The sequence below is a fragment of the Saccostrea echinata genome, unplaced genomic scaffold, assembly GCF_033153115.1.
Source record: "Saccostrea echinata isolate AGI-Se365-2 ecotype Australia unplaced genomic scaffold, CSIRO_AGI_Sech_v1 ptg000025l, whole genome shotgun sequence".
Classification (NCBI taxonomy): Eukaryota; Metazoa; Mollusca; class Bivalvia; order Ostreida; family Ostreidae; genus Saccostrea; species Saccostrea echinata.
In genome coordinates, this window is record NW_026889774.1 from 9,747,731 (window position 1) to 9,770,690 (window position 22,960).

The 22,960-nt window shown below is 33.7% G+C and overlaps 2 protein-coding genes across 3 annotated transcripts; both read right to left on the reverse strand.

The window, feature by feature from the left end:
• Positions 1 to 316: 316 nt before the first annotated feature.
• Positions 317 to 3,913, reverse strand: LOC133192598 (uncharacterized). Its single transcript, XM_061328590.1, has 3 exons — positions 3,545 to 3,913; positions 2,587 to 2,794; positions 317 to 821 (listed from the first exon to the last, which is right to left on the reverse strand). The coding sequence occupies exons 1-3, from the start codon at positions 3,606 to 3,608 to the stop codon at positions 725 to 727; spliced, it is 369 nt and encodes a 122-aa protein (XP_061184574.1). The 5' UTR covers positions 3,609 to 3,913; the 3' UTR covers positions 317 to 724.
• Positions 3,914 to 8,844: 4,931 nt separating this feature from the next.
• LOC133191968 (actin-related protein 3) lies at positions 8,845 to 22,536 on the reverse strand. 2 transcript variants are annotated; one of them, XM_061327759.1, is made up of 10 exons: positions 22,383 to 22,536; positions 21,455 to 21,623; positions 20,705 to 20,815; positions 19,947 to 20,150; positions 19,304 to 19,447; positions 18,399 to 18,572; positions 18,167 to 18,259; positions 17,528 to 17,653; positions 12,751 to 12,834; positions 8,845 to 9,398 (listed from the first exon to the last, which is right to left on the reverse strand). In XM_061327759.1, exons 1-10 carry the CDS (start codon positions 22,424 to 22,426, stop codon positions 9,303 to 9,305), a joined length of 1,245 nt encoding a protein of 414 aa, XP_061183743.1. In that variant the 5' UTR covers positions 22,427 to 22,536; the 3' UTR covers positions 8,845 to 9,302. The 2 variants fall into 2 exon arrangements, with proteins under 2 accessions (XP_061183743.1, XP_061183742.1); XM_061327758.1 differs by lacking the exon at positions 22,383 to 22,536 and adding an exon at positions 21,992 to 22,169.
• Between the last annotated feature and the right edge of the window lie 424 nt (positions 22,537 to 22,960).

Here is a 22,960-nt window from a genome sequence, read left to right on the forward strand (position 1 = left end):
TACCTTACTCTTACCGATGTGGTCACTGAAATATTTCCGGTTTTCATTATTTTCTGATCTTCAAGCAAGTACAAATGCAGAAAAATTATTCACATTTTTAAAACGTGGTCCGTACACTGAAATGTATCTAATTCATATACTAGTACTCTCAGCAAAAGTGTAAGTCTTTCTATTCAAACACGCGGAAATATCTGACTATTTTATAGGTAACACCAATTGCAACAAATCGCGATGCAACTTTAGAAATCTAGAAATAAACAAGTAACTAAAACAATTGTTTTTTTTTTTGTTTCAAAAATATTTATTGAGAGGTTTCTATATCTTCAAAAACATTAAAATCTACCCTGATACTTCAAGACACACTTAAAAATCAAATTTTACAATGATGTATTTATGAAACAAATTCGATTAAAATGATAGCAGTGAACATCAATAATTTCCTTCATTTGGAAGAAATATTTTAATCTATACAGAGTATATGTACATGTACAGTCTACGTAAAAGCTCTATTAATTCCAGATGATAAATTTTACCTTAACAGTGTGACCAACTAATGCCTTCTTTTTTTCATATTATCATACCAGATGTATGTTGCACACAGTTACAGACCTCTTTGAAAACAGTTATGCAACCATTACAATGTGTAATCTCACTAATCTAGAGATTAGGATTAATCTTTTTGAGGAATTATTATTTTCAGTTTTTTTTTTGTTCCTCTGGAATGTCAGCAACAGAAACAGAATCCTGGAATGCAACAGCAACATATTCCACAACCAATAAGAATGGCGATTATCACTATGGCTATCAACACAGGCGCCCACCTACAAAACAAAACACAGCTAGAAATGTTAAAGACAAGAGGCCAAAAGCCACAAAGCTCACCTGAGTTTAGCCTTGCTGTTATTGGGTTAAAGAATTTTTATGAACCCTCTATACATTGAAGCAAAATGTTTTTCCGACATTGAGAAAATCATATTGTATAAAGGTGTATATACTGAGCTTATCTTTCCCAATTTCAACATAGGGTACCTAGCATTTACCCTCAGGTAAAATGTTCAAAGACAATAAAGTATCGATAACAGAAAGTACTAGCTTTTTTTTTTTTTTTTTTTTTTTTTTTTTAGGAAAATACATGCTAATAAAATGTTCAGTTATTTTATCTTGACCTATTAAAATGCTAAGAATGTTTGGATTGGATTGATTATAAATTGAGTTATACACTGCAAATTTTCATTTATTTAATTTTAGATCTAGGGGCAGATTACTCTAACTGCATAAAATACCACAAACTTATACCTCTTTAGAGTGCAGTGTAGAGAGGGTTCATAAAGATATTTCCATAAATAAAAACCTTCATACCCTATTATGGCCCATCCTTTGCCCATGAGGCAATTACTTGACCAAAAAAAATCTAGCTACATGGTCATATATCAACATAACTGTGGTCCCGCTGCATGTTCTTCAGAGAGAATTTTTAAAGAACTCTTTACATTGCAATATTTACCTTGACCACTAATAGGGCTTCATACTTGCCCATGGTTATGCTTTTTTTTTTAAAAAAGAATCTAAACTGTACGGATATATGACTGTAAATCCATATGACAATAATGTGGCTATATACTGTACAGTTCTTGAGAAAATCTTGTCACAAGGACTACACATCATCGTCTCAAGCAACGGTCCGGAGTCCGCATATAGCTCTCTCCCAGAATGGGAGAGGATCGTACATTTTGGCCGTGGTTTGCGACGATGACTACATATGTGAAGTATGAAAGCACCAACTGTTCAAAAGTTATGGCCAAGGTTAAAGTTGGATAAAATTTTGTAAAACTGGGTCAAACTCCAAGGTCAAAAGGTCAAATATGATGGTACCCAAAGAAAGGTCTTGTCTCAAAGAATACACAAGTGAAATATGAAAGCCATAACTCCAACCAATCAAAAGTTATGAGCAATGTTAAAGTTTTTGTGGACAAACAGACAGATAGACGGACGGAGAGGGCAAAAACTATATACCCCCGAATTTTCAATTCGATAGGGTGTATAAGAAAAAAGCAGAGATAACATAATATATCATTACGGCTGATGAGACTTCCTTTCCAAATGGCCAATATTTAACCACTGGGTAGGTAAGTTTACCGGTGCATTTTTGAGCACCAATGGTTAAAATATAACCAATGGACAAGGGATTTGACCAGCGGTTAATGCTAGTTAACCAGAGTTTTGAGCAACCTATCTTCAAAGCAGGCGATGTTCAGTCTTTACAACCTTTCAGAAGATTTATTTAACATTAAAGCATTCATTGATTAAAATTGGCGAATTTGTTGTTTTGACCACCGACTGCAACCAGACACGTTTAATAACAGACTAACCCGTCTTTACTTTTATACCTTTAAATTCTATTGGCAATGACTATTTTCCCCATATATATAGTTCATGATTTTTATAAATATAGGATTGGACGGGTTCTAGTTTTGTGGCTGTTGGGACAATCGTCTTGGAAAATATTGTTTAATTCTTTTGATTCACCACCATTCGGTTAATAAAGACTCAGAAGCAAGAAAATCTAATTAATAAATTAAAACGTACAGATTGGCGGAAGCTGTAAACCACGAGCTACAGAAGTCAAGTCTGTCAGATCTGTCGGCCCTCATGAAGAAATCACTACAGCAGTAAAGAGGGCTGTACATGCGCCGTCGATCATGACAACAATAGTGGCTACACCACGTGGTATCATGACGCAATCCTCCATTATCGTAATGAGCCTTGCAGCATTCTCCGCCTTCAGCCTGGTCAACTATGTAAATAACACAACTGAGAAGTAAAAATTGTAGGCTATACATTAAAAATAGTATGATTAAACCGAAATAAATAAAACACACGTATACTGCTTTTAGAAATGTCGATTTCAGACAGTGAAAATTGACTTATCCTGATTTTGAAAAGATAAATCTGTCATCTATATCTTGATATTGATTTGCGTCCAATTCTTTTTTTACTTTTCTTTCCTGATATACACCTTTTTCTAATATTTATTGGCATTCCTTTGCAACTTTTTTTGACATTTATCGCTTGAAAGAGAATAGGGCAGTCAAACGATGATTGATAACTTAATATACGTGCAATTGTAACTTCCTTTCAACGGTTTTGCCTGAACTTCATCTTCAAAAGTTGATGTTGTACGTACTGAATTAAGTAAACTCAACATTTCTCACTTTGTTATAATTTTGTCCGAGTATATTGACACTGGAACACATTCTATTATTGATTATCTGTAAATTGAATACATTTTCCTTTCATTCATATACATTGTACACCCCTGGTATATTGATTATGATGCACCTGTATTTTTCAATCAGGTTTACAATTTTATGATGGGCACAAATAAAGGAAATAGATCAGAATGTGTTCGAATGTCATTACTTGAACGAGATGAAAGCGATCTACATTGTTAGTATTTTTATACAGTCTGTATCTATTCATCTGAGCAAACCCAGAAAATATTTTTAATGTTTGGACATGTATACAACTTCCTAAAATTACATACCTGATATGAAAAGAAAAACTACAAATCCAAATAAAAATAAACACAAAACAGAATAAGCAGACATGATCAACAAACAGAAACGTACAATGCAAAGAACAGAGTTTACCTACAACGAACTTAGCCGCAGGAAGGGGCGCGGATCATACCGCGCTATGAACTCTGTGGGTCTTTACATGTTCTGACTAATTATTTGCGAAATGAGAAAATCGTCATCATCGTTATTAATTACATTGTTAGCATTTCTTGATCTGCTATCTACCTGTGCACGTGTTTCACTCCAAAACGATTAATCAGTGAATCAAGCGCACGCGCGAAATACTGCGTACATGTACATTGTGAATGAATCGCTGCAGAAGCCTTCTTAACAAAACCTTTGATTGTTTGTTTTCATATCTTTCGTTATTTGCTTTCCATTTTTTTCTTTTGTTGTGTAATACATGTAGTTGTTTTTATTTTGTTCAGTTTAATTTGATTTGTTTTATTTTTTTGTGCTGTTCTTGGGTGATGTCTAGCTGTTTGTTCCGCTTTAGCTCACCCGAGCCAAAGGCTCATGTACGTCTTCTATAGAACCAATGGGACAATTTAAATTAAACTTGTCAGAAAGTAATCTTGGGTAAAGGAATTCAACTTTGTTCAAATAATGGATCACGTCTCCTTTAAGGAAGCTCTAAACACTACACACTAAAGAGTTCTACTTATAGGGTAGTTTTATGCAGTTAGAGTGATCTGCCCTCAGAAGTAAGAAAGAAAATTGGTTATTTACAGTTAATAACACAACTTGTAATAGATTAAAATATTCTTAGCATTATATTAGACCAAGAATAAGCAATTGAATTCATTATTTCCATTAATTTTCCCAATGTAAGTAAACAACAGCGATTTCTGCTCACGAATAGTCCATTGTCTTTGAACATTTTTCCTGCAGAAATAAGGCAGGCACCTTTTGTTGAAAATGAACTAAATTGACTCAATATGCACACCTTTATATGATAAAAAAAGAAGCACTTTTTGTTAGTGTTTAGAACTTCCTTAAAGGGGAAAATAAATAGGTAATTAAAAACAAAAACTAATAGATGAAGATATATTGCCCAAAATCACGAGAAAAACGATGATCAGGGATCAGCAAAATAGTTAGTTTAGTACTCAGTAACAAATCATAGTAAGCAGATCCATTTATTTGCTTGTAGGTACTTGTCAGTGCTAATAAACTAATGCTTTTTCATCATATAATTGATATCAATAAAGCCCCATCCACCAATATAAAACATCTTACCCAGAGCCCATGAATTTCACAATCTTGGAAGAGGCATCATTGCACATAATAAACATGCAATTAGTTTGTCTACTAAACACCTATAGCAGAGCAGAAGATTTTTAAAGAATTTATGCATGTTTACCATATGATCAATAGAACCCCACCTTAACACCAGAAACCCTGACCATGGGGTCATGAATTTCACAATTTTGAAAGAGGCATCCTTGCTTTTCATAACCACACACTAAGTTTATCTGCTAAATACCAATGAGAGGACAAGAAGATTTCAAAGAAAAAATGCATTTCTACAATGTGATCAATAGGGCCCCAACCTAACATCAGAACCTCTGACCCAGGGGCCATGAATTTTACAATTTTGGAAGAAGTATCCTAGCTCATATAACCATGCACTTATTTTATCTGCTAAATACCCAAGAGCAGAGAGGGAGATTGTCAAATAATAAATGCATTTTTACAATGTGACCAACAAGGCCCCACCCTAACATTAGAAACCCTGACCCAGGGCCATGAATTTACAATTTTGTAAGAGGCATCCTTGCTCCTCATAACCATTCACAGTTTATCCGCTAAATACCCACAAGAAGAGATGAGGATTTTAAAAGAATAAATGCAAATAAATGCATTTTTACCATATTATCAATGGAGCCCCACCTTAACAGCAGAATCCCTAACCCAGGGGCCATGAATTTCACAATTTTGGAAGAGGCACCCTTGCTCATCATAACCCATGCACTAAGATTGTTGCTTTAAACACAGGGGGAGAGTGGAAATTTTTTTAAGAAATGAATCTAATTTTTGAAGATTCATGAGGACATGAACTACGACGCTTCACGCCGGCATATTTCATGAAGCACGTTCGCGCTTCATGTAACGCGCTTCATGATAAATATGCCGGCTTGAAGCGTTGTAGTTCATGTACGTCATGAATTTTCAAAAATTAAATTCATTTCTTATATTTACATTAGCCATAAAGAAAATGATTTTTGAATATGAATGGGTCAAGTCTCCATTTTTTCATTTACGTTTAAACGACGGAAAAGTAAATCTAAAATCTGTTTCATGTTTCAAAAAAATGGAGTCAGAACCCATTCTATATGAAAATCGAACATTTCTGAAAAAAAATTTACGCTTCAACAAACTCGTTTATTTAAATGACACCGATATCAAACAAGACAGGCAGACTTCGTTGCGTAGTGGTTAACGCGTTCAGTCTTACGTCTAACTGTTAGCTTTGGAGAGAGTTCGGATCATGTGTGAAGTTTTTTTTCTTTTTCAATCACCTTAAAACATTGGTGAAAAATAAAGTTATGTGTCAATAATTTATTACACAAAATATAGGAAACAAATGTATAAAAGATTATATTGACAATATAATTTTTGAAAAATACAACTTTTCATGAATTTTAAGAATTGAAAAATGTCTTCTTTCAGTGCGGGGGATCGTCCGCGCCTTGCATGCCATCATTCTTCGACAAAATCTAAAAGAATGTTGGATTGGTAGGTAAAACGATCCAGAATATAGCCTCGCGAGCTGTTTAGTACATTTAAACCTACTCAAGAGTTCTTGAAAAATTCTATACAATAACCAGGAACCTTGCCAATGTCCTTAAAGAATTTATGCATTTTTTATACTTTATATAATCAAAAGAGCCCCGACCTTACACCAGAACCTCTGACCCAGGGGCCAAGAAATTTATGATTTTGGAAGAGTCACCCTTGTTCATCATCTTTATGCACTTAGTTTGTTTGCTTAATACCCAGGAGCAGAGAAGATTTTAAAAGAAATAAGGCATTTCACTATATGATCAATACAGCCCCCCACCCCCACCCCCAACACTATGACCCTCGATCCAGGGACCATGAAATCAAAAATTTTAAAGGGTTCCAACTTTTTTCCCAACCAATTTTATTCATACATTACCTATTACCCCGATTTGACTATATTGCAACAAAAAGTGTGGGGATGGACCAGCCTTTCAATGATCATTAGGTCACCTCAGTCACTCAGGTGACCTATTGCTATCTGTTTTCGTCCGTCGTCCTCCATTGTGCATCATCCGTCGTGTGTTAACATTTGCACATTTTCAGCTTCCTCTCTGAAACCGCTGAACCAATTTCAGCCAATTTTAGCATATGGCATGTATGTGCAAAGGGGAAAAAAAATTTGTGAATTTCATTGTCCCTGCCCCCCTGGGGCCTGAGGGGTGGGGCTAAAACCACCAAAATTAAAAAGCAGTCAAACTGTTGGTATGATTGTAATAAGCATTGAGCCCTCTACCAAAATTGTGAATTTCATGGCCTCAGGGTCAGAGGTTCTGGTGCTAGGGCGGGGCTATATAGATCTTATAGTGAAAGTGCATTATTTCTTTGAAAATCTTCTTCTCTACTCCTGGGTATTATTGAAACAAATTGAATACATAGTTATGATAAGCAAGAATGACTTTACCAGAATTGTGAAATTCATAGCCCCAGGGTCAGGGGTTCTGGTGTTAGGGCTGGGCTCTATTTATTATATAGTGAAAATGCATTAATTCTTTAAAAATCTTCTTCTCTGCTTATGGGTATTATTTAAACAAACTAAGTACATTGTTATGATAAGCAAGGATGCCTCTTCCAAAATTGTGAAATTCATGGCCCTAGGACGGGGCTATATAGATCCTATAGTGAAGGTGAATTATTTCTTTGAAAATCTTCTTCTCTGCCCCTGGGTATTATTTAAACAAACGAAGTACATTGTTATGATACGCAAGATTGCCTCTTCCAAAATTGTGAATTTCGTGGCCCCAGGGTCAAGGGTCCTGATGAAAAGGGGGGGGGGCTCTTTTGATTATACATTGTATAGTGAAAAAGCAAATTTTTTTTGAAAATATTCTTTTCGCTTCTGGTTAGAAAGCAAAGAAGCTAAGTGTATAGTTATGATGAACAAGAGTGCTTCTTCCAGAGTAGTGAATTGCATGACCCCTGGGTCAGATGTGCTGGTGTAAGGGTGGGACTCTTGATAATATAGTGAAAATGCATCAATTCTGTTAAATAATCCTGTCTGCTCCTTAGTGTTAAGCAGATAAACAAAGTGATTACTTATGATGAGCAAACTTCTGGTCCCAGGGTGAGAGGCTCTGGTGTTTCTCGGTGGGACGGGGGGCTCTATCGATAAATTGCTAATTTAGTGAATCTGTAGTAAAGATGCATTATTTCATTGAAAGTCTTCTCTGCACCTGGGCATATCAGAGGCAAAAAAGGTAAAAGTTTTAATAAAGATTTTTGAACATCTGGACCATTTGGTTAAGTGTTCTGGTCCTGGCCAGAGCTCTATTGATTTGTATTCTAATGAGAGGAGTTATTCCCCTATGCCATTTACTTTTGATAATTAATCACTGTAAATAATGTACTTGAAAGGTTAATAGAATACGGGAATTATGCAGGAATTTTTATTGTATAATACAAAAAGTACTTTCATAGTTTTAATGATCAGGTATACTTGTAAGTAATAGATAAATAAAAATGAGATAAAAATAACTTGTCCTATTCAATGTTCATCAAAGACCAAGAGAGTCCAACGTAAGAGATTTCAACAAGGAATTAAAATAGTACAGAAGCACTGATTGTTAATATACTGTGCGGTGATAGTGATAAATGGGAAACAGATTAGAACCTATTTATGAACTGTTAATGAACACTAGACTAATTATTTTGTTGATCCTGATCACCCTATTTTTCTTGCTTTTGGGCAACAAAGCTTCACCTTTCAGTTCATTTCATACTCTGTGTATCCTGTAAATTGTTGTATTATACTCAGGTGACCGTTAAGGCCATTGGGCCTCTTGTTTTCAAAAGGTTATGTTTGAAAAAAAGGGGATGCAGGCCCCGTGATACTACATGCCTGTTAAGTGTTTGTGTTTTTTACAGCTGAGAGTCTTGGACCAGTTGATGGTCCCTTAAAGATACATGTACATGTATATAAAAAGTAGAGTTCCCCCCCCCCCCCCCTATTTTCCAATCCATAAAAAATAAGAACTAAGCTGAGTTACAGTGTTTTTCTGTAATATTTATTGTTTCATATACATGTCATGTCATATAAACATTTCATTGAATGATAAATACTTTTATGAATTTGAAAATAAATGATATAAAAACTTTTACTTGGCTCCTATAAGCATATACATACATAATACTCTGTACTTAACAATTTCATTGTGACACTGTACATGATTTTGTTCATTTCTATACTAATATCAGTGAACAACTTATTCTTAATATCACAAAGTTTCTTTAATTCTGACTGACCGTTTTAAACCCATATGAAGAAATGTATCTTTGCAGCATATTAAATTATATGCTGTTTACCGTTTAAATTGAGACATAATTAATCTACAAGTTTTTTGACCAAATCAAGTTAGTGTGTTCAGTTTTGTTTGGAAGCCACTGATTTTCTTCTTTCCATCATTTTCTCTGAACATACAATAGGTGGTTACCCCTCCACCACTAGGACATTGTACCAAACACAGGATTGTGACGACAAATGCTAGGTCCATGTTCATCATAATCAGCCTTCGTATGACAAACTTGATAAAATTCAGGCTGAAAATTAAAAAAGAACAAATATTAGTATTTTGTTACTGGTAAACATCTACTTCTTGTACATGTAATAATTTCAATGACTGATGTTGAAAGTATGAAAAATATTTATTTTCAAAAAAAAAAAAAAGAAAAATAAAAAAAAAAATAATAACCAGAAGTCTCTGATGAGACTGTAGCTCTACTGGTCTGTACGTATAACAAAAGAAAAGTAGCACTTGGATTTGAAACTCTGCAACATGCAACAATAAATAGAATTATGTATCTTTAATAATGTAGTCTACTTCTGTGCCAAGTTATTTTGAAATCAAACGAAAACTGTAGGAGGAGTAGCGTTTTGAAAGTATTTCACGGAAATTTCTATTTTTAGTAACCATGACAACACCATTCACCGAAATAAAAAAAACAGAAATACATATTATGTATCGTAGTGTATTCTAACTGTGTGCCAAATTAGATTGAAATCAGACCAAATTTATAGGAGGAGTAACGTTTTATGGAAATTTCTCAAAAATTTCTATTTTAAGTAACCATGGCAACACTGTTCATCGAATTCAAAAACTGATGCATTAAGTTATGTATCTTAGTATAGTCTTCTTGTATGCCTAATTATATTAAAAGCAGACTAAAACTGTAGGAGGAGTAGCGTTTTAAAGGAATTTCACAGAAATTTCTATTTTTAGTAACCATGGCAACACTGTCCATCGAAATCAAAAACCGATGCACTAAATATTGTATCTTAGTGTAGTCTACTTGTGTGCCAAGTTATATTGAAATCAGACCAAAACTGTAGGAGGAGTAGCGTTTTAAAATGAATTTCACAGAAATTTCTATTTTTAGTAACCATGGCAACACCGTCCATTGAATTCAAAAACCCATGCACAAAATTATGTATCTTAGTGTAGTCTACTTGTGTGCCAAGTTATATTGAAATCGGACCAAAACTGTAGGAGGAGTAGCATTTTAAAGGAATTTCATAGACATTTCTATTTTTAGTAACCATGGCAACACCGTCCATTGAAATCAATCTCCAATGCACTAAATTATGCATCTTAGGGTAGTCTACTTGTGTGCCAAGTTATATTGAAATCGGATCAAAACTGTAGGAGGAGTAGCGTTTTAAAGGAATTTCACAGAAATTTCTATTTTTAGTAACCATGGCAACACCGTCCATCGAAATCAAAAACCGATGCACTAAATTATGTATCTTAGTGTAGTCTACTTGTGTGCCTAGTTATACTGAAATCAGACAAAAACTGTAGGAGGAGTAGCGTTTTAAAGGAATTTCATAGACATTTCTATTTTTAGTAACCATGGCAACACCGTCCATCGAAATCAAAATCCGATGCACTAAATTATGCATCTTAGTGTAGTCTACTTGTGTGCCAAGTTATATTGAAATCAGACCAAAACTGTAGCAGGAGTAGCGTTTTAAACGAATTTCACAGAAATTTCTATTTTTAGTAACCATGGCAACACCGTCCATTGAAATCAAAAACCCATGCACTAAATTATGTATCTTACTGTAGTCTACTTGTGTGCCTAGTTATACTGAAATCAGACCAAAACTGTAGGAGGAGTAGCGTTTTAAACGAATTTCACAGAAATTTCTATTTTTAGTAACCCTGGCAACACCGTTCATCGAAATCAAAAACCGATGCACTAAATTATGTATCTTAGTGTAGTCTACTTGTGTGCCAAGTTATATTGAAATCGGACCAAAACTGTAGGAGGAGTAGCGTTTTAAACGAATTTCACAGAAATTTCTATTGTTAGTAACCATGGCAACACCGTCCATCGAAATCAAAAACCGATGCACTAAATTATGTATCTTAGTGTAGTCTACTTGTGTGCCAAGTTATATTGAAATCGGACCAAAACTGTAGGAGGAGTAGCGTTTTAAAGGAATTTCACAGAAATTTCTATTTTTAGTAACCATGGCAACACCGTTCATCGAAATCAAAAACCGATGCACTAAATTATGTATCTTAGTGTAGTCTACTTGTGTGCCAAGTTATATTGAAATCGGATCAAAACTGTAGGAGGAGTAGCGTTTTAAACGAATTTCACAGAAATTTCTATTGTTAGTAACCATGGCAACACCGTCCATCGAAATCAAAAACCGATGCACTAAATTATGTATCTTAGTGTAGTCAACTTGTGTGCCAAGTTATATTGAAATCGGACCAAAACTGTAGGAGGAGTAGCGTTTTGAAAAATTGTTTACAGACAGACGGACAGACAGACAGACAGACAGACAGACAGACAGACGGACGGACGACGGACACCTTACTATCGCATAAGCTCTTCTGGTCTCTGACCAGTAGAGCTAAAAAAATAAAAAAAATTAAATAGATAAATAAATGAATAAGTTAATTGTTTCCTATATAATTCTATGTACTAAGAAGTCCAACATTTTCAATGTTTTACCAAGCCATCCAAAAAATTCAATATTGGACTGAGATATTTGATCGGTTGATGAAATGTTGGATGTTTTTTTATGTCATGCATAGGTGGGATCAGCTATATCTAAGTTACATTTGAGGATGTTTGACAGTTTTTAAAATTGACCAAGTTAAATCAGCAGTGCAGGTAAACAGAATTTACATATCACAAACATAAAAGCCAATGCAGGAAATGTCATTATTAAAAGTAAATGGTATAACAAAACATTTACTGACTGTGTTCTCGGACAGCATGCATATTGCTCAACCCTCGAACCAGACTGCCTTAAATTTGCCCAACAGCCTAAGGTAAACTGTTTGGTTCTTGGATGCAACAAAATGCATGTTGCCCTCAAACATAGAAACACAGTCAATAAATGTATAAAATTAATAAAATCAATTTGTAACTCATGAATGAAAGTATCAAAAGGAAAAAGGAGTATTGTTCTTTAAAAAAAATTTAATTAATTCACAAGAGTCCCAAGATATACATGTAATCCTTAAATAACTACAAATTCAAATTGGGCTTCTTTGTAAACCCCATTAACAAATGAAACATTAAAACCCAGATTAAACAAAAGCATACAGAACTTTAAAATTTCTTTTTCAATAGCATACAATATTGCAAGGTGTTACATAAGGTTTTTCTGCAAATGTATGACCTTATTTGTCCTTGATCAAATGAAATAAAACATAACTCTAAACAAAAAATTGAAAGAAAAGGAAATATTTTTGATTTATAAAAATTCTTGTGACTTGACTTTGCACACTTAATTACTGCAATTCTGTTAAAATGACCTTCCCAAAAACAGGGATTTTTCATACTCTAATTTTTGTGATTTTTTTTTTTATAAAGAGAAATTTAAATCTAGAGCTGAACCATTGCCAACTTATTGTTCACAGACACTTACTGTTGATGCCAGCATACTTCCACCAAACCACACGGCGTATCTCTGCATATGATGGGTTATCACCTGCACATCAATTGGCTTAGGCTGAAAATAATTAATCACTGTTACTTGTTTGTAAAGACATTGTATAAATCAGTGATGATAATTGCCAACTTGTTTTTTTTTTAATGTGTATGTAAAAATTACAATAGAAATTCCTTATTTTCATGTCTACACACTAACTTCAGTGTGGATGTAGAGTTTTAGGAAATACATGTATATTGTCTGGATATCTTTTAGGGTCCATCTCAAAATACAACTACTTTCACTAAAGGATTATTTATGAGATTGCAATTTGTCACACTTCAAAGCAAATTATAAAATTACTTAAGGTAGCTTGGTGCTTTTAAATCATAGGTTTAGTAAACTGCATATAAGGAGTTCAATCTCAGCATGGATTTTTATTTTTTCTTCTGATTTTGTAAAATGCTATAAGATATTGTAAAAGTATTATGTCTGGCATGCATGGGTATTTGGCACATATTAAATTTCAGCAAGTTAGCATAGATTTGATTTAGCACTTTCTGAATGTGCTTTATATGAATATACATGTATCTATATACACAAGACATTTAACAATGTACTTAATTTAGCAGATGCTGCTCTCGGCAAAAGGAACTTAACAGAATCCACAGCCAAATGTAATACGTTTACAGTATTTCTTGCTAATGTACACTTTAAAATTTTCTATACTAAAATTATTGTTTATGTATTTATCTAATCATTTCTTCCATCTATTTTACTTTTTCCTGGTATCTAAGAAGGAAGATCTTCTTTGACTTCCTATTCTACATTATGTTTGTTTGTTATTGTTTAATGTCCCTCTCTAGAATTTTTCACTCATATGGAGATGCCACCAGTTGCCGGTGAAGAGCTGCAAAATTTTGACCTATACTCGGCACTCAGGGCCATTGAGCAGTGAGGGATCTTTTTCATGCCAGCACCTACTGCGACATGGGACCTCGGTTTATAAGGTCTCTTCCGAAGGACCGGTCTTCCCGCAGTGAATTTGACCCCTTACTCTGCAACTCTAGAGCGAACGCTCTAACCACTGCACCACGCATGCAACCTTTTCTACATTAAGGTAGTTTGAGTTTTAAAGCATGAGAAAATCTAATGAAAAACATGTCCTTGAAATTTGACATAATGTTCAATAGAATTTACAATGTACATGTATTATCTGGATTTTTTTTTCAAGTTTGCATGAGTAGTTTAAATATACTGTTGTTAACATGATTTAGTTTGTGATATTTCCCCTTACGTTTTCCTCTTGAAATATATAGAAGAATAGCATTTTTCTGCAAATTTTATGGGAAGAGTTTCTTCAAAAAAGTTCCTGTAACTTTCTAAAGACAGTCAGGAATTTCAAAATATTCAAAACTTTTAATTTTTAAAAAACTTGACTTGTCTTCTAGTATATTATTTTGCTATCTTAAATTCACAGTTTGTTTAAATACTGACAAAATGTTCCATTTATCTAGATGACATTATTTATATTGAGCATAAAAATGTTTATTCATACCTTCATATTTGAATGGGATATGTAATACATGTATTTAAAAGGTGACATAAATGTACATTATAATTTTGCTCCTCATTTAACAAAAATGTTTCATATAATTCACAATCTTGTATTTGAATGGCCTTGAATTAGAAAGGGGTATGTTGATACATGTACGAAATATATTGATACATGTATAAACATGTATACACAGAACAGTGAGTAGTTAATGCTATTTTCAAAAAAAATATATTTACTTATGTATTTTATGCCCATTTTAATGTTAATTAGAACTGTGAGCATTAAAATTTCTACATACATGTAGCTACACACTGTGTTGTTAATACATACTTTCAACAAATACAATTATACACTCCAGGCCTCTAAGTGGCCTCTAAAATTTAGGCGCCAGCTGGCGCCTTATCAAAAAATTTAGTCGCCAATGCAAATTTTTAGTCGCAAGGCAATTTTTCTAAGGTGCCAACTTTAATAGTTATTAGAATATAGGGACCCATGACGTGCCTAAGAAAACACGACTTGTCCATTGCTAAAAATAATTTCCTCTTCTTTAAAAATTTCTTTTCACTTTTTCTGAAATATTATTAAAAATGTGAAAATTTCAGAAATTCAACGATCGCCAAGTCAATTTAAAACGGTCGCCAATTTGGTGACTTATGGAAAAATTTTAGATGCCAATCAAAAATTTTAGGTGCCATGGCAACTAAATTAGTCGCCAATTAGAGCCCTGCACTCATGTATTAGCACATTGCTAATGTTTATAAGATTTAAAGCAAAACACATAAGTTTTATCAAATTTACTTGTCAGAAATATCCATGCTCTTTCAGCAAACAAAGTTATAATAGAATATTTCACGATTATTAATCAATGCCTTGTCAGAGTAAATGGTATAGAAAATTGTAACTTCCAGTCTTCCATTCGCCATCCTGGCTATGTATCATATTTTTATGAACCACAAGTCTTTTTAAAAGAGTACACTATCGTAATGTATATAACTGTGATAATTATTTACTATTACCAACATTATACCTCTACTGATTTTTCTTTATATGATATTTTAGCGTTAGACATGAGTAATTTCCTAGAAATTGCTGTGAATAGACTTATCTCCGTTTTTGCCATGTGTCAGTGAAGCGAGCTGATCCCTGCTTTGAAATTTGTAGCGATATCCCTGTGCATGGACTAATCCCCATTATGCCATGTGTTAGTCAAGTTAGCTAATCCATGCTCCAAAATTTGTATCAGTATAATAGAACAGTAAAAAAGTATATCACTGACGGAGTTGCCAAGATTCCAGTTCTCCTCAACTGGGATTATTTCCCTGGGTTTCGCCTCAGGAAATAGTCCTGGCCTTGGGGAACTGGAATCTTGCTAACTCCCTCAATGATATACTTTTACTGTAGAAATCGCTGTGAATGGACTTATCCCCATTGCTATTAGTGAAGTGAGCTAATCCTTGCTTTGAAATTTGTATTGGTATCACTGTGAATGGACTTATCCCCGTTTCGCTGGGTGTCAAGTGAGCTAATCCCTGCTTCGAAATTTACATCAGTATACAGTAAATCACTTTTTATTAGTGAGAACTTTATTTTTATGTAATTATGTGTGATAATTTGCTTGCGAAAATTTCATTCTTGCCTGTATTTTTATTAATATAGATTTTACAGAGCAATAAATGTAACCAGATTTCATGAAAATTTTGTCCCACTTATTGTCCCAAATTCTGTACCTATAATAATAGAAAATAAGGTGTGGCGAAAATTTAGTGATCTACAGTAGCAAAATAAAGTATATCAAATTATCAATGAGGGAGTTGGCAAGATTCCAGTACCCCTCGATCAGGCTTCGGGGCCACCAACGCTGAGATTTTCTAAAATTTGAGACTTCTCAGAAAATTTGAGTTTTTCTCACCAAACTGTGTCACCAAACACATTATTTCTCAAACTCAGACTTATCTTTAGAGTTTTTTCTTAAATCTGAGATTTTTCTCAAATCTGAGATTTTTCTCTAGCATGTGTGCCACCAACGTTTTTTCTGACTGAGCTGAGAAAAAAATCTGAGATTTCTCAGAAAATCTTGAGATTGGTACATAGTAGTCTCAAATAAAATCTCACATAATTATTTTATGGTAAAATGGGGATAAAACGTCCCTATACCTAAAATATTTTTGCTGTGGAGAAAAATTAAAGAAAGAAAAATGTGTAATCGACCAGCAAATAAAGTCTTGATCCGCCCATCTACTTTTTGTAATCCGACACATAACGTCACAATTTTTTGTGTGTTTTTGTTGACAGACGAGCCAAGACTATAAAGTTTGGATATGTTTTTGTGTTATTCTTCTGTAGGGATTATTTTACAGGGACTCGGTGAATACTTATTTCGCAAAGATCGTAATGGAATCCTTTCCTTTGAATGACTCGAAACAGCAATAAAAGATGAAGGAAGTGGAGAATGTGCATTTTCGTGATTATATACACCAAAATATTGCATAAAAAACTAACTGAAAGGTAAATTCAATCATTGATTCAAAAACTTCGTGCATTATAAGAAAAAAGATCGCATATAACAACGAGAATAAGTCTTAGATATTTCTCAAATCTTAGCTTACTTGAGAGGAATCTCAGAAATGTTGGTGGCATGGCGTTTTAGGAAAATCTCAGCTGAGGCTGAAATCTAAGATTTGAGGTTGAGATTTGAGCTGAGATTTTTATATGTTGGTGGCCCCGACGCCAGGACTATTTCCCTCCCCTTCGCCATGGGTATAGTCCTGGCCTCGGGGAACTGCAATCTTACTTTCTCAATGATATATTTTAATTGTATTTAATTTTTATTACCTTGCACCTCTTATTATGTAAGTGATGAGTGGGATTGAGCAGTAATTATGTACACTGTAGTTATACTCTTAATACTTAATATTCATATTCAATATAATTTTCTGGACTCATCAAATTTAGCTCAACTCAACTTTCTAAAAAATAAAGTCCTAAGTCTTAAATTGAAAAATTCCAAGTGAAAACCTATTTAATATATTATTTATTATTTTAAAATTTATTTCCTAGAAGGCTAATTAAAGTATACGGATTTCGATTTTAAAAGATACTTGGCAAGTGCTTTTTATCTTCATTGATTCTACTGATAATCGTTGTTTAAACAGGCTTGACTAAATGCTCCCCAACAACAGTTTACAAGAAAATACCGTACACCAGCAGTACACATACCTTGATTCTCCCTTGACTTAGTTCTTCACTGATTCTCAATCGAGCATCCACAACTTTCTTTACATCACGCTGAATTTTCCTTCCAAAGTCTTTAAACATGGTTGAACCTCCTGACAACACTATGTTCTATTCAAAGAAATAAAAAAAGAAGAAATTTCTAACTTAGTTTCAAAAGGAAATATATCAAAATACCCAATTCACAACTGCATTGTGAATTAATAGAGTCTGGGCCTCAGAAACTGAGAACGAAAACTGAAATTTGTGAATGATAATATCCTTTATATTGATTCAATGTTTTGTCTGTCTAGCTTGTAAATACATGAACAATACTTTTCTTAAGAAACATTGAGGAAATCCTTCCTTATCCATTTGTTCTTATCTCATAAATCAATATTCTGTATTCTAATGTGTGGAGAACAATTTTGTCTACCCAATATATACATGTACAAGATAATGTGAATACCAAATTCATGTACAAAATGAACAGGTACATACAGCACAAATGATTATCCAGTATTAAAAAAACACTCCCATTTTTTTCCTTTAAGAAAATTTACAATCATCTCAAAACTACACTATTTTCTTAAAGAAAAAAAAAAGAGAGACTGCTTTTGCTAATTTTCTAACTGAAACACTAACCTTATACAATCCTCTACGAGTGTCTATGGGACAATGCTGTATAACAGTATCCACCACTTCTGATATAGGTGTGATAAAGTCGGGATTGCAAAACTGCGAAAGGATACCATCATTAAAGGTTATAATACTGATCAGAAATAGTTTTCCTCAAATGTGGACTTTAAAGAAACTATTTTTGCATAATTTCTATGCAATTGTTTCCAGAAACATACTCAATATATATATATCATACCTCAGGATGAAAGAAGATTTCTGGACCCAAAAAGCGTTCGTATCCAACATCAACAGAAAATGGCTGCTTAGAGATATAGTTGAGACTCTCGTATTTCTTCATCCATTTGCCCGGATCTTGGTCATATTTGGCAAATTCTTTAGCAATATCAGGACACACATATGAATATTTTTCCTAATTCAAAGAAAAAAAAAACCCATTAGGGGAGGGGGCAGATTCTGAAACAAAGACTTTCCATTCATGCATTTGACTGACATATAAACTAAATGCCATGAAAGTTTGAGGATTTTAATCTTAATCTAGGTTTTATATGGTTTATTTATTCTTTTCGATTAATTGATCACAACGTAGGATGCACTGACTAAATAACGCTTCTTCTTAAAAAGAAAAATAAGAAAAAAACCCCAAACAGTATTACATGTATCAACAAATTTGACATATACTGGAGGTTATGATACACAGCTTTATTTTCATACACTGAGTTAAATTGTGCTTCTTCTTAAAATAAAAACAGCAACAACAAAAAAAAGTAGTGTCATCAACAAATTTGACATATACTGAGGTTATGATATGCAGCTGTATTTCCAACTGTTTTCATGGCTAAAAAATTCTATAACATTAATTCTGTGGTGAAATCAATCTAAACAAAAAACAGCATGGAAACTGACTCTATTTTAAACACCATAAAAATAAAAAAGGGTAAAATGAATACTTGTATGATGTAAATAAATATTAATCAGTAGTATGCAATTTTGAAATATACAATTCAAAATAGCACACAACCAAATCTGTTACAAAATACAAATACCATGAAAACAACCAAGGGCAAATCCAAACACACCCTGTTAAGTATGCGATTTTAAAATATTTTCCTTACAGAAAGCACTGATATCTTGGATACATACCTTGATAGCTTTGGCAGTTTCTAAGGACTGTTCGGGGGGAATTCCCACTTCCCTTTCTCTCAGCAGTTGTTGAATGAAATAGGTGATGTCTCTCCCAGCAATAGGGATGTGCTTTATACAGCTTCCTATCACATACCCTTCAGCCTGTGGAGCAAGAAAAAATATACCCCATAAATTTGTTGATGAATAGTACATTTAATTCATGTTGCATTTTCCTTTTATTCTCCTTTGTGCTTGAATGGAAAACAGCAGAGATTTCAGCTAAGCAAGTAATAAGTGAACATGAATATAACAAATTTTGTTTAAACATTTGAGTTCCTAATAAAATTGACATACATTTTAAAATGAGGAAAGTAAGAAAATATGTCATCTAAACAAAAAAAATGTTAACTTCCTTGAATACACAATTCTTTGACAAGATGTTATTGTTTTTTAATATAACTGTGATAGATTGTCTAAATTTCTATATATGTTCAATCTCTGAAAATCAAGATGTAACTCAATGCTCACACAAATGTTTGATCTTATTCCCTTTACATGTAGATTTCACACCAAATTAAACTATCTAAAACTTTGTGCAATATATTCTATGATAAAGAAATTGTAAAAGGCAACATGTAATGTTGTAAACTAATTAACATACAACAGGAATGACGTGAGTGACACCATCACCAGAGTCTATCACAGTTCCCGTGAGGGTCCTCTCTCCCACTTGACGTGACGTCCACGATGCAGCCAGCGCCAATACGGCCTGCACGGCGATGTACAAACCAGGAACGTTAAAGGATTCAAACATGATTTCTGCTGTGTACTCGCGGTTCTCTGGCGTGTTCAGTGGTGGTTCAGTCTGAAACAAAGAATTTAACATTACTTAGCCAAGGCACAGTTAATTAATGAACAATTGATATTATGTACAGATGAACTTTGGTATCTCGAATACCATGGATATGTCAAAGTGATTTGGAAGTCCCGACTGCTTATTCCTTAAATATTTTACCCTTGATATCTTGAATCCTTGGATATTTCAAAAATATTTTCTCAGTCCCACTGAGTTCGAGATAATGAGGTTTGAATGTATTACAGTATACAGAGAAGCCTCCTTAATCCGGATGCTTCACCTACCCCACAAAATTTGTGGGGAACAATTTATAGCTATATATCTACCAAGTATGTTTCAGTAATCCGGATTCTTCATCAATCCAGATATTTTGCTCCGGATTAAAGTGTCTGGATTAAAGAGGCTGCACTGTAACTTACATTGAAGCATTTTTAAAGGGGACATTTTAAAAAAATTTTCAAAACTACTTATTGTACAAAAAAACTGCATATAAGATTTCTTGTTTATTTTTGAATTCTTTATTCATAATTTATATTTTTATGCTTATTTTTTCCCTTTCTTACCAACAAAAAGTAATGATCTTCAGGCTCAGATCTTAGATATTTGAAAATTGCCTGCTCTAAGAACCTTTCCATTAAATCCCAGTCTTCTACTATACCATGTCTTATAGGCCACTGAAAGCATAAGAATATCAGTATGAAGTCACATGTATTACACAGGAATTTGTAAACACTCTGCTTATTTGTTGCAATTAAATATCTGGTATACAACATCCTTAGTTTTGTTTGTGAGGAGAGAAATTAATATATTTCAGATGTTCGAAGGTTTTTTTTTCTTTTTTTTTTCCCATTTGGTTTTGCCACATAGCATCTAAAGGTATTTGACAACAGTATTCTGTATTTCTGTCAAGCATAATACAAAACCTTTATAGGCAACAATCTATCAACTGCCATATAAATCATTTATAGAATAATTTTATAATTACATTTTACATTGTAAAATTTAACCTATAATCATAATCTTATATGCCATCAGCTATAAACTTTGTGTTTGCTGATATATGCATGGAAAAAGCATAAACAATTTAGAAAATGGCAATGTCTGTTGTTACATACATGGAATTAGCGTAAATATTCAGAACACCTCAGTGCAATTTGTAAACCATGTATGAATGATTGTCAGAGTAAATGTCAAAATGCATGATGGACAGACAACATCACCTTGCAACTCTTAAGTACCCCCCCCCCCTTTTCTTCCAATATATTATTTTAAGAAATGAAATAGCATAATTTCTGATTATTTTAAACACTTACCTTAACAGCATAACCAGTTGCATTAACAGCTTCATCCCCAATATAAAAATCTAGATCTTCCACACCCTTGACTTGTCGACTTCCCACTGAAGCAGTTTCTTTTACAGCAATGGCTGACGGAATGATGAACTGTGGCTCAGTGTTACCGGCATATCCCATTTTAGTGTACCTGCAGAATTAGAAAGCTATGAATTGTAAATTATGTTAAATGGGGAAAAATTAAAGTAAATTCTTTGATTTTGAACAGCCATGGATGTTTTGGTTTATAGCTGATTTCTTCCCTGCAGGAAATATCTTCCTATCTCTGACCTCCATTAGTGATTACTATGATTCCAGAGCTTAATTTAAATTAAAAGGCGATTTGCCACACATTTCAAAGCATTCAAAAAGTCTCACATGCAAAATTAGTCTCAGCAGAGGTGATTAATAATAAAATCAATCTTGATACAAGTAAAAACTGAAAGTTTCCCAACATAATACTAGTACTGGAACAAGGAAACATGCTTTTATTACTAACATTCACGCCCTACTACATACCCTGTACCACCATCAATGATCACTGCAGGTGTCCCCGTGGGGGAACCTTTAAACCCTGATGACAATGACATGATCACAGAAAAAGTCTAAATCCCCCTGAAATTCGTTCCTGCCACACACACCAGAGACCTCCCTATTTTACAACTTATAGCAGGAAGTATGCGGATATGAGAGCATAAAGCGAGTTTCCTGTAGAACATACATCATAGTCACGTGATTATTAAACAGTCTCTAGTGCCTTAACATATTAGACAGGAAGTTTTTACTTCAATAGCTATTTGAAAAAGACATTTGATTTATTAATGTTCAAAAGGGTACATATCCGCCCACCCCGGTGTGTGTGCACTCCTAATTAATAATTGAAGAAAAGCAAGGAAATCTGATAGCATACCCAGTTCCATTGTCTATGACAACTGCTGGCAGACGACCTGCCATGATTTTTTTGTTTTAAGACAGAATGTAAGACGTTTAAAATGTATTTAGAGAATACGGAAGTGACTCAGCCGGCTATACTCAAGTAAACATGGACGTTCCACTATCAGTGAATCTGCGTGAACAAAGCGCTTAAGACTTGCACGCATCTCTGACCAAGCAAACACATCAGTGATCCAGATTGCTGTACAAAACGAACCCGATAAAATTGATCACGTCTCTTGCAATTTCATATTATATGTATCTGTGCGTGTACCAGCATTCAATGTATAATAATTCACAATTTTGTTTCAACAGAAAAAAATTATTGATATACATATGCACTTAGATATAATAATATTTACATGCAAGATTCATATTGCACCGTATGCACGTCCCCTACAAAATCCATGCATGGTGTTGGGATTCATGAAGGCGACCGGCTTTTTCTAGATACCTAGATTTCTTTCATATCATTCGAATTAAAAGGTTTTTCTTAGAATAATTAATTGTTGGCTTCCATTTCGAGAATAACCTAACCATAGAAAGTGAAAGAAG

Excerpts from the sequence above, each read along its gene's own strand:
- LOC133192598 (XM_061328590.1), bottom strand. The coding sequence starts at position 3,608 with ATGTCTGCTTATTCTGTTTTGTGTTTATTTTTATTTGGATTTGTAGTT. Across the intron at positions 2,795-3,544 it reads AGTTTTTCTTTTCATATCAG|TTGACCAGGCTGAAGGCGGA; the intron begins GTATGTAATTTT and ends TTATTTACATAG. Across the intron at positions 822-2,586 it reads TTTACAGCTTCCGCCAATCT|GTGGGCGCCTGTGTTGATAG; the intron begins GTACGTTTTAAT and ends TTTGTTTTGTAG.
- LOC133191968 (XM_061327758.1), bottom strand. The coding sequence starts at position 22,062 with ATGTCATTGTCATCAGGGTTTAAAGGTTCCCCCACGGGGACACCTGCA. Across the intron at positions 19,448-19,946 it reads TCACTCACGTCATTCCTGTT|GCTGAAGGGTATGTGATAGG; the intron begins GTATGTTAATTA and ends CTTGCTCCACAG. Across the intron at positions 12,835-17,527 it reads TAAGTCAAGGGAGAATCAAG|CCTAAGCCAATTGATGTGCA; the intron begins GTATGTGTACTG and ends AATTATTTTCAG.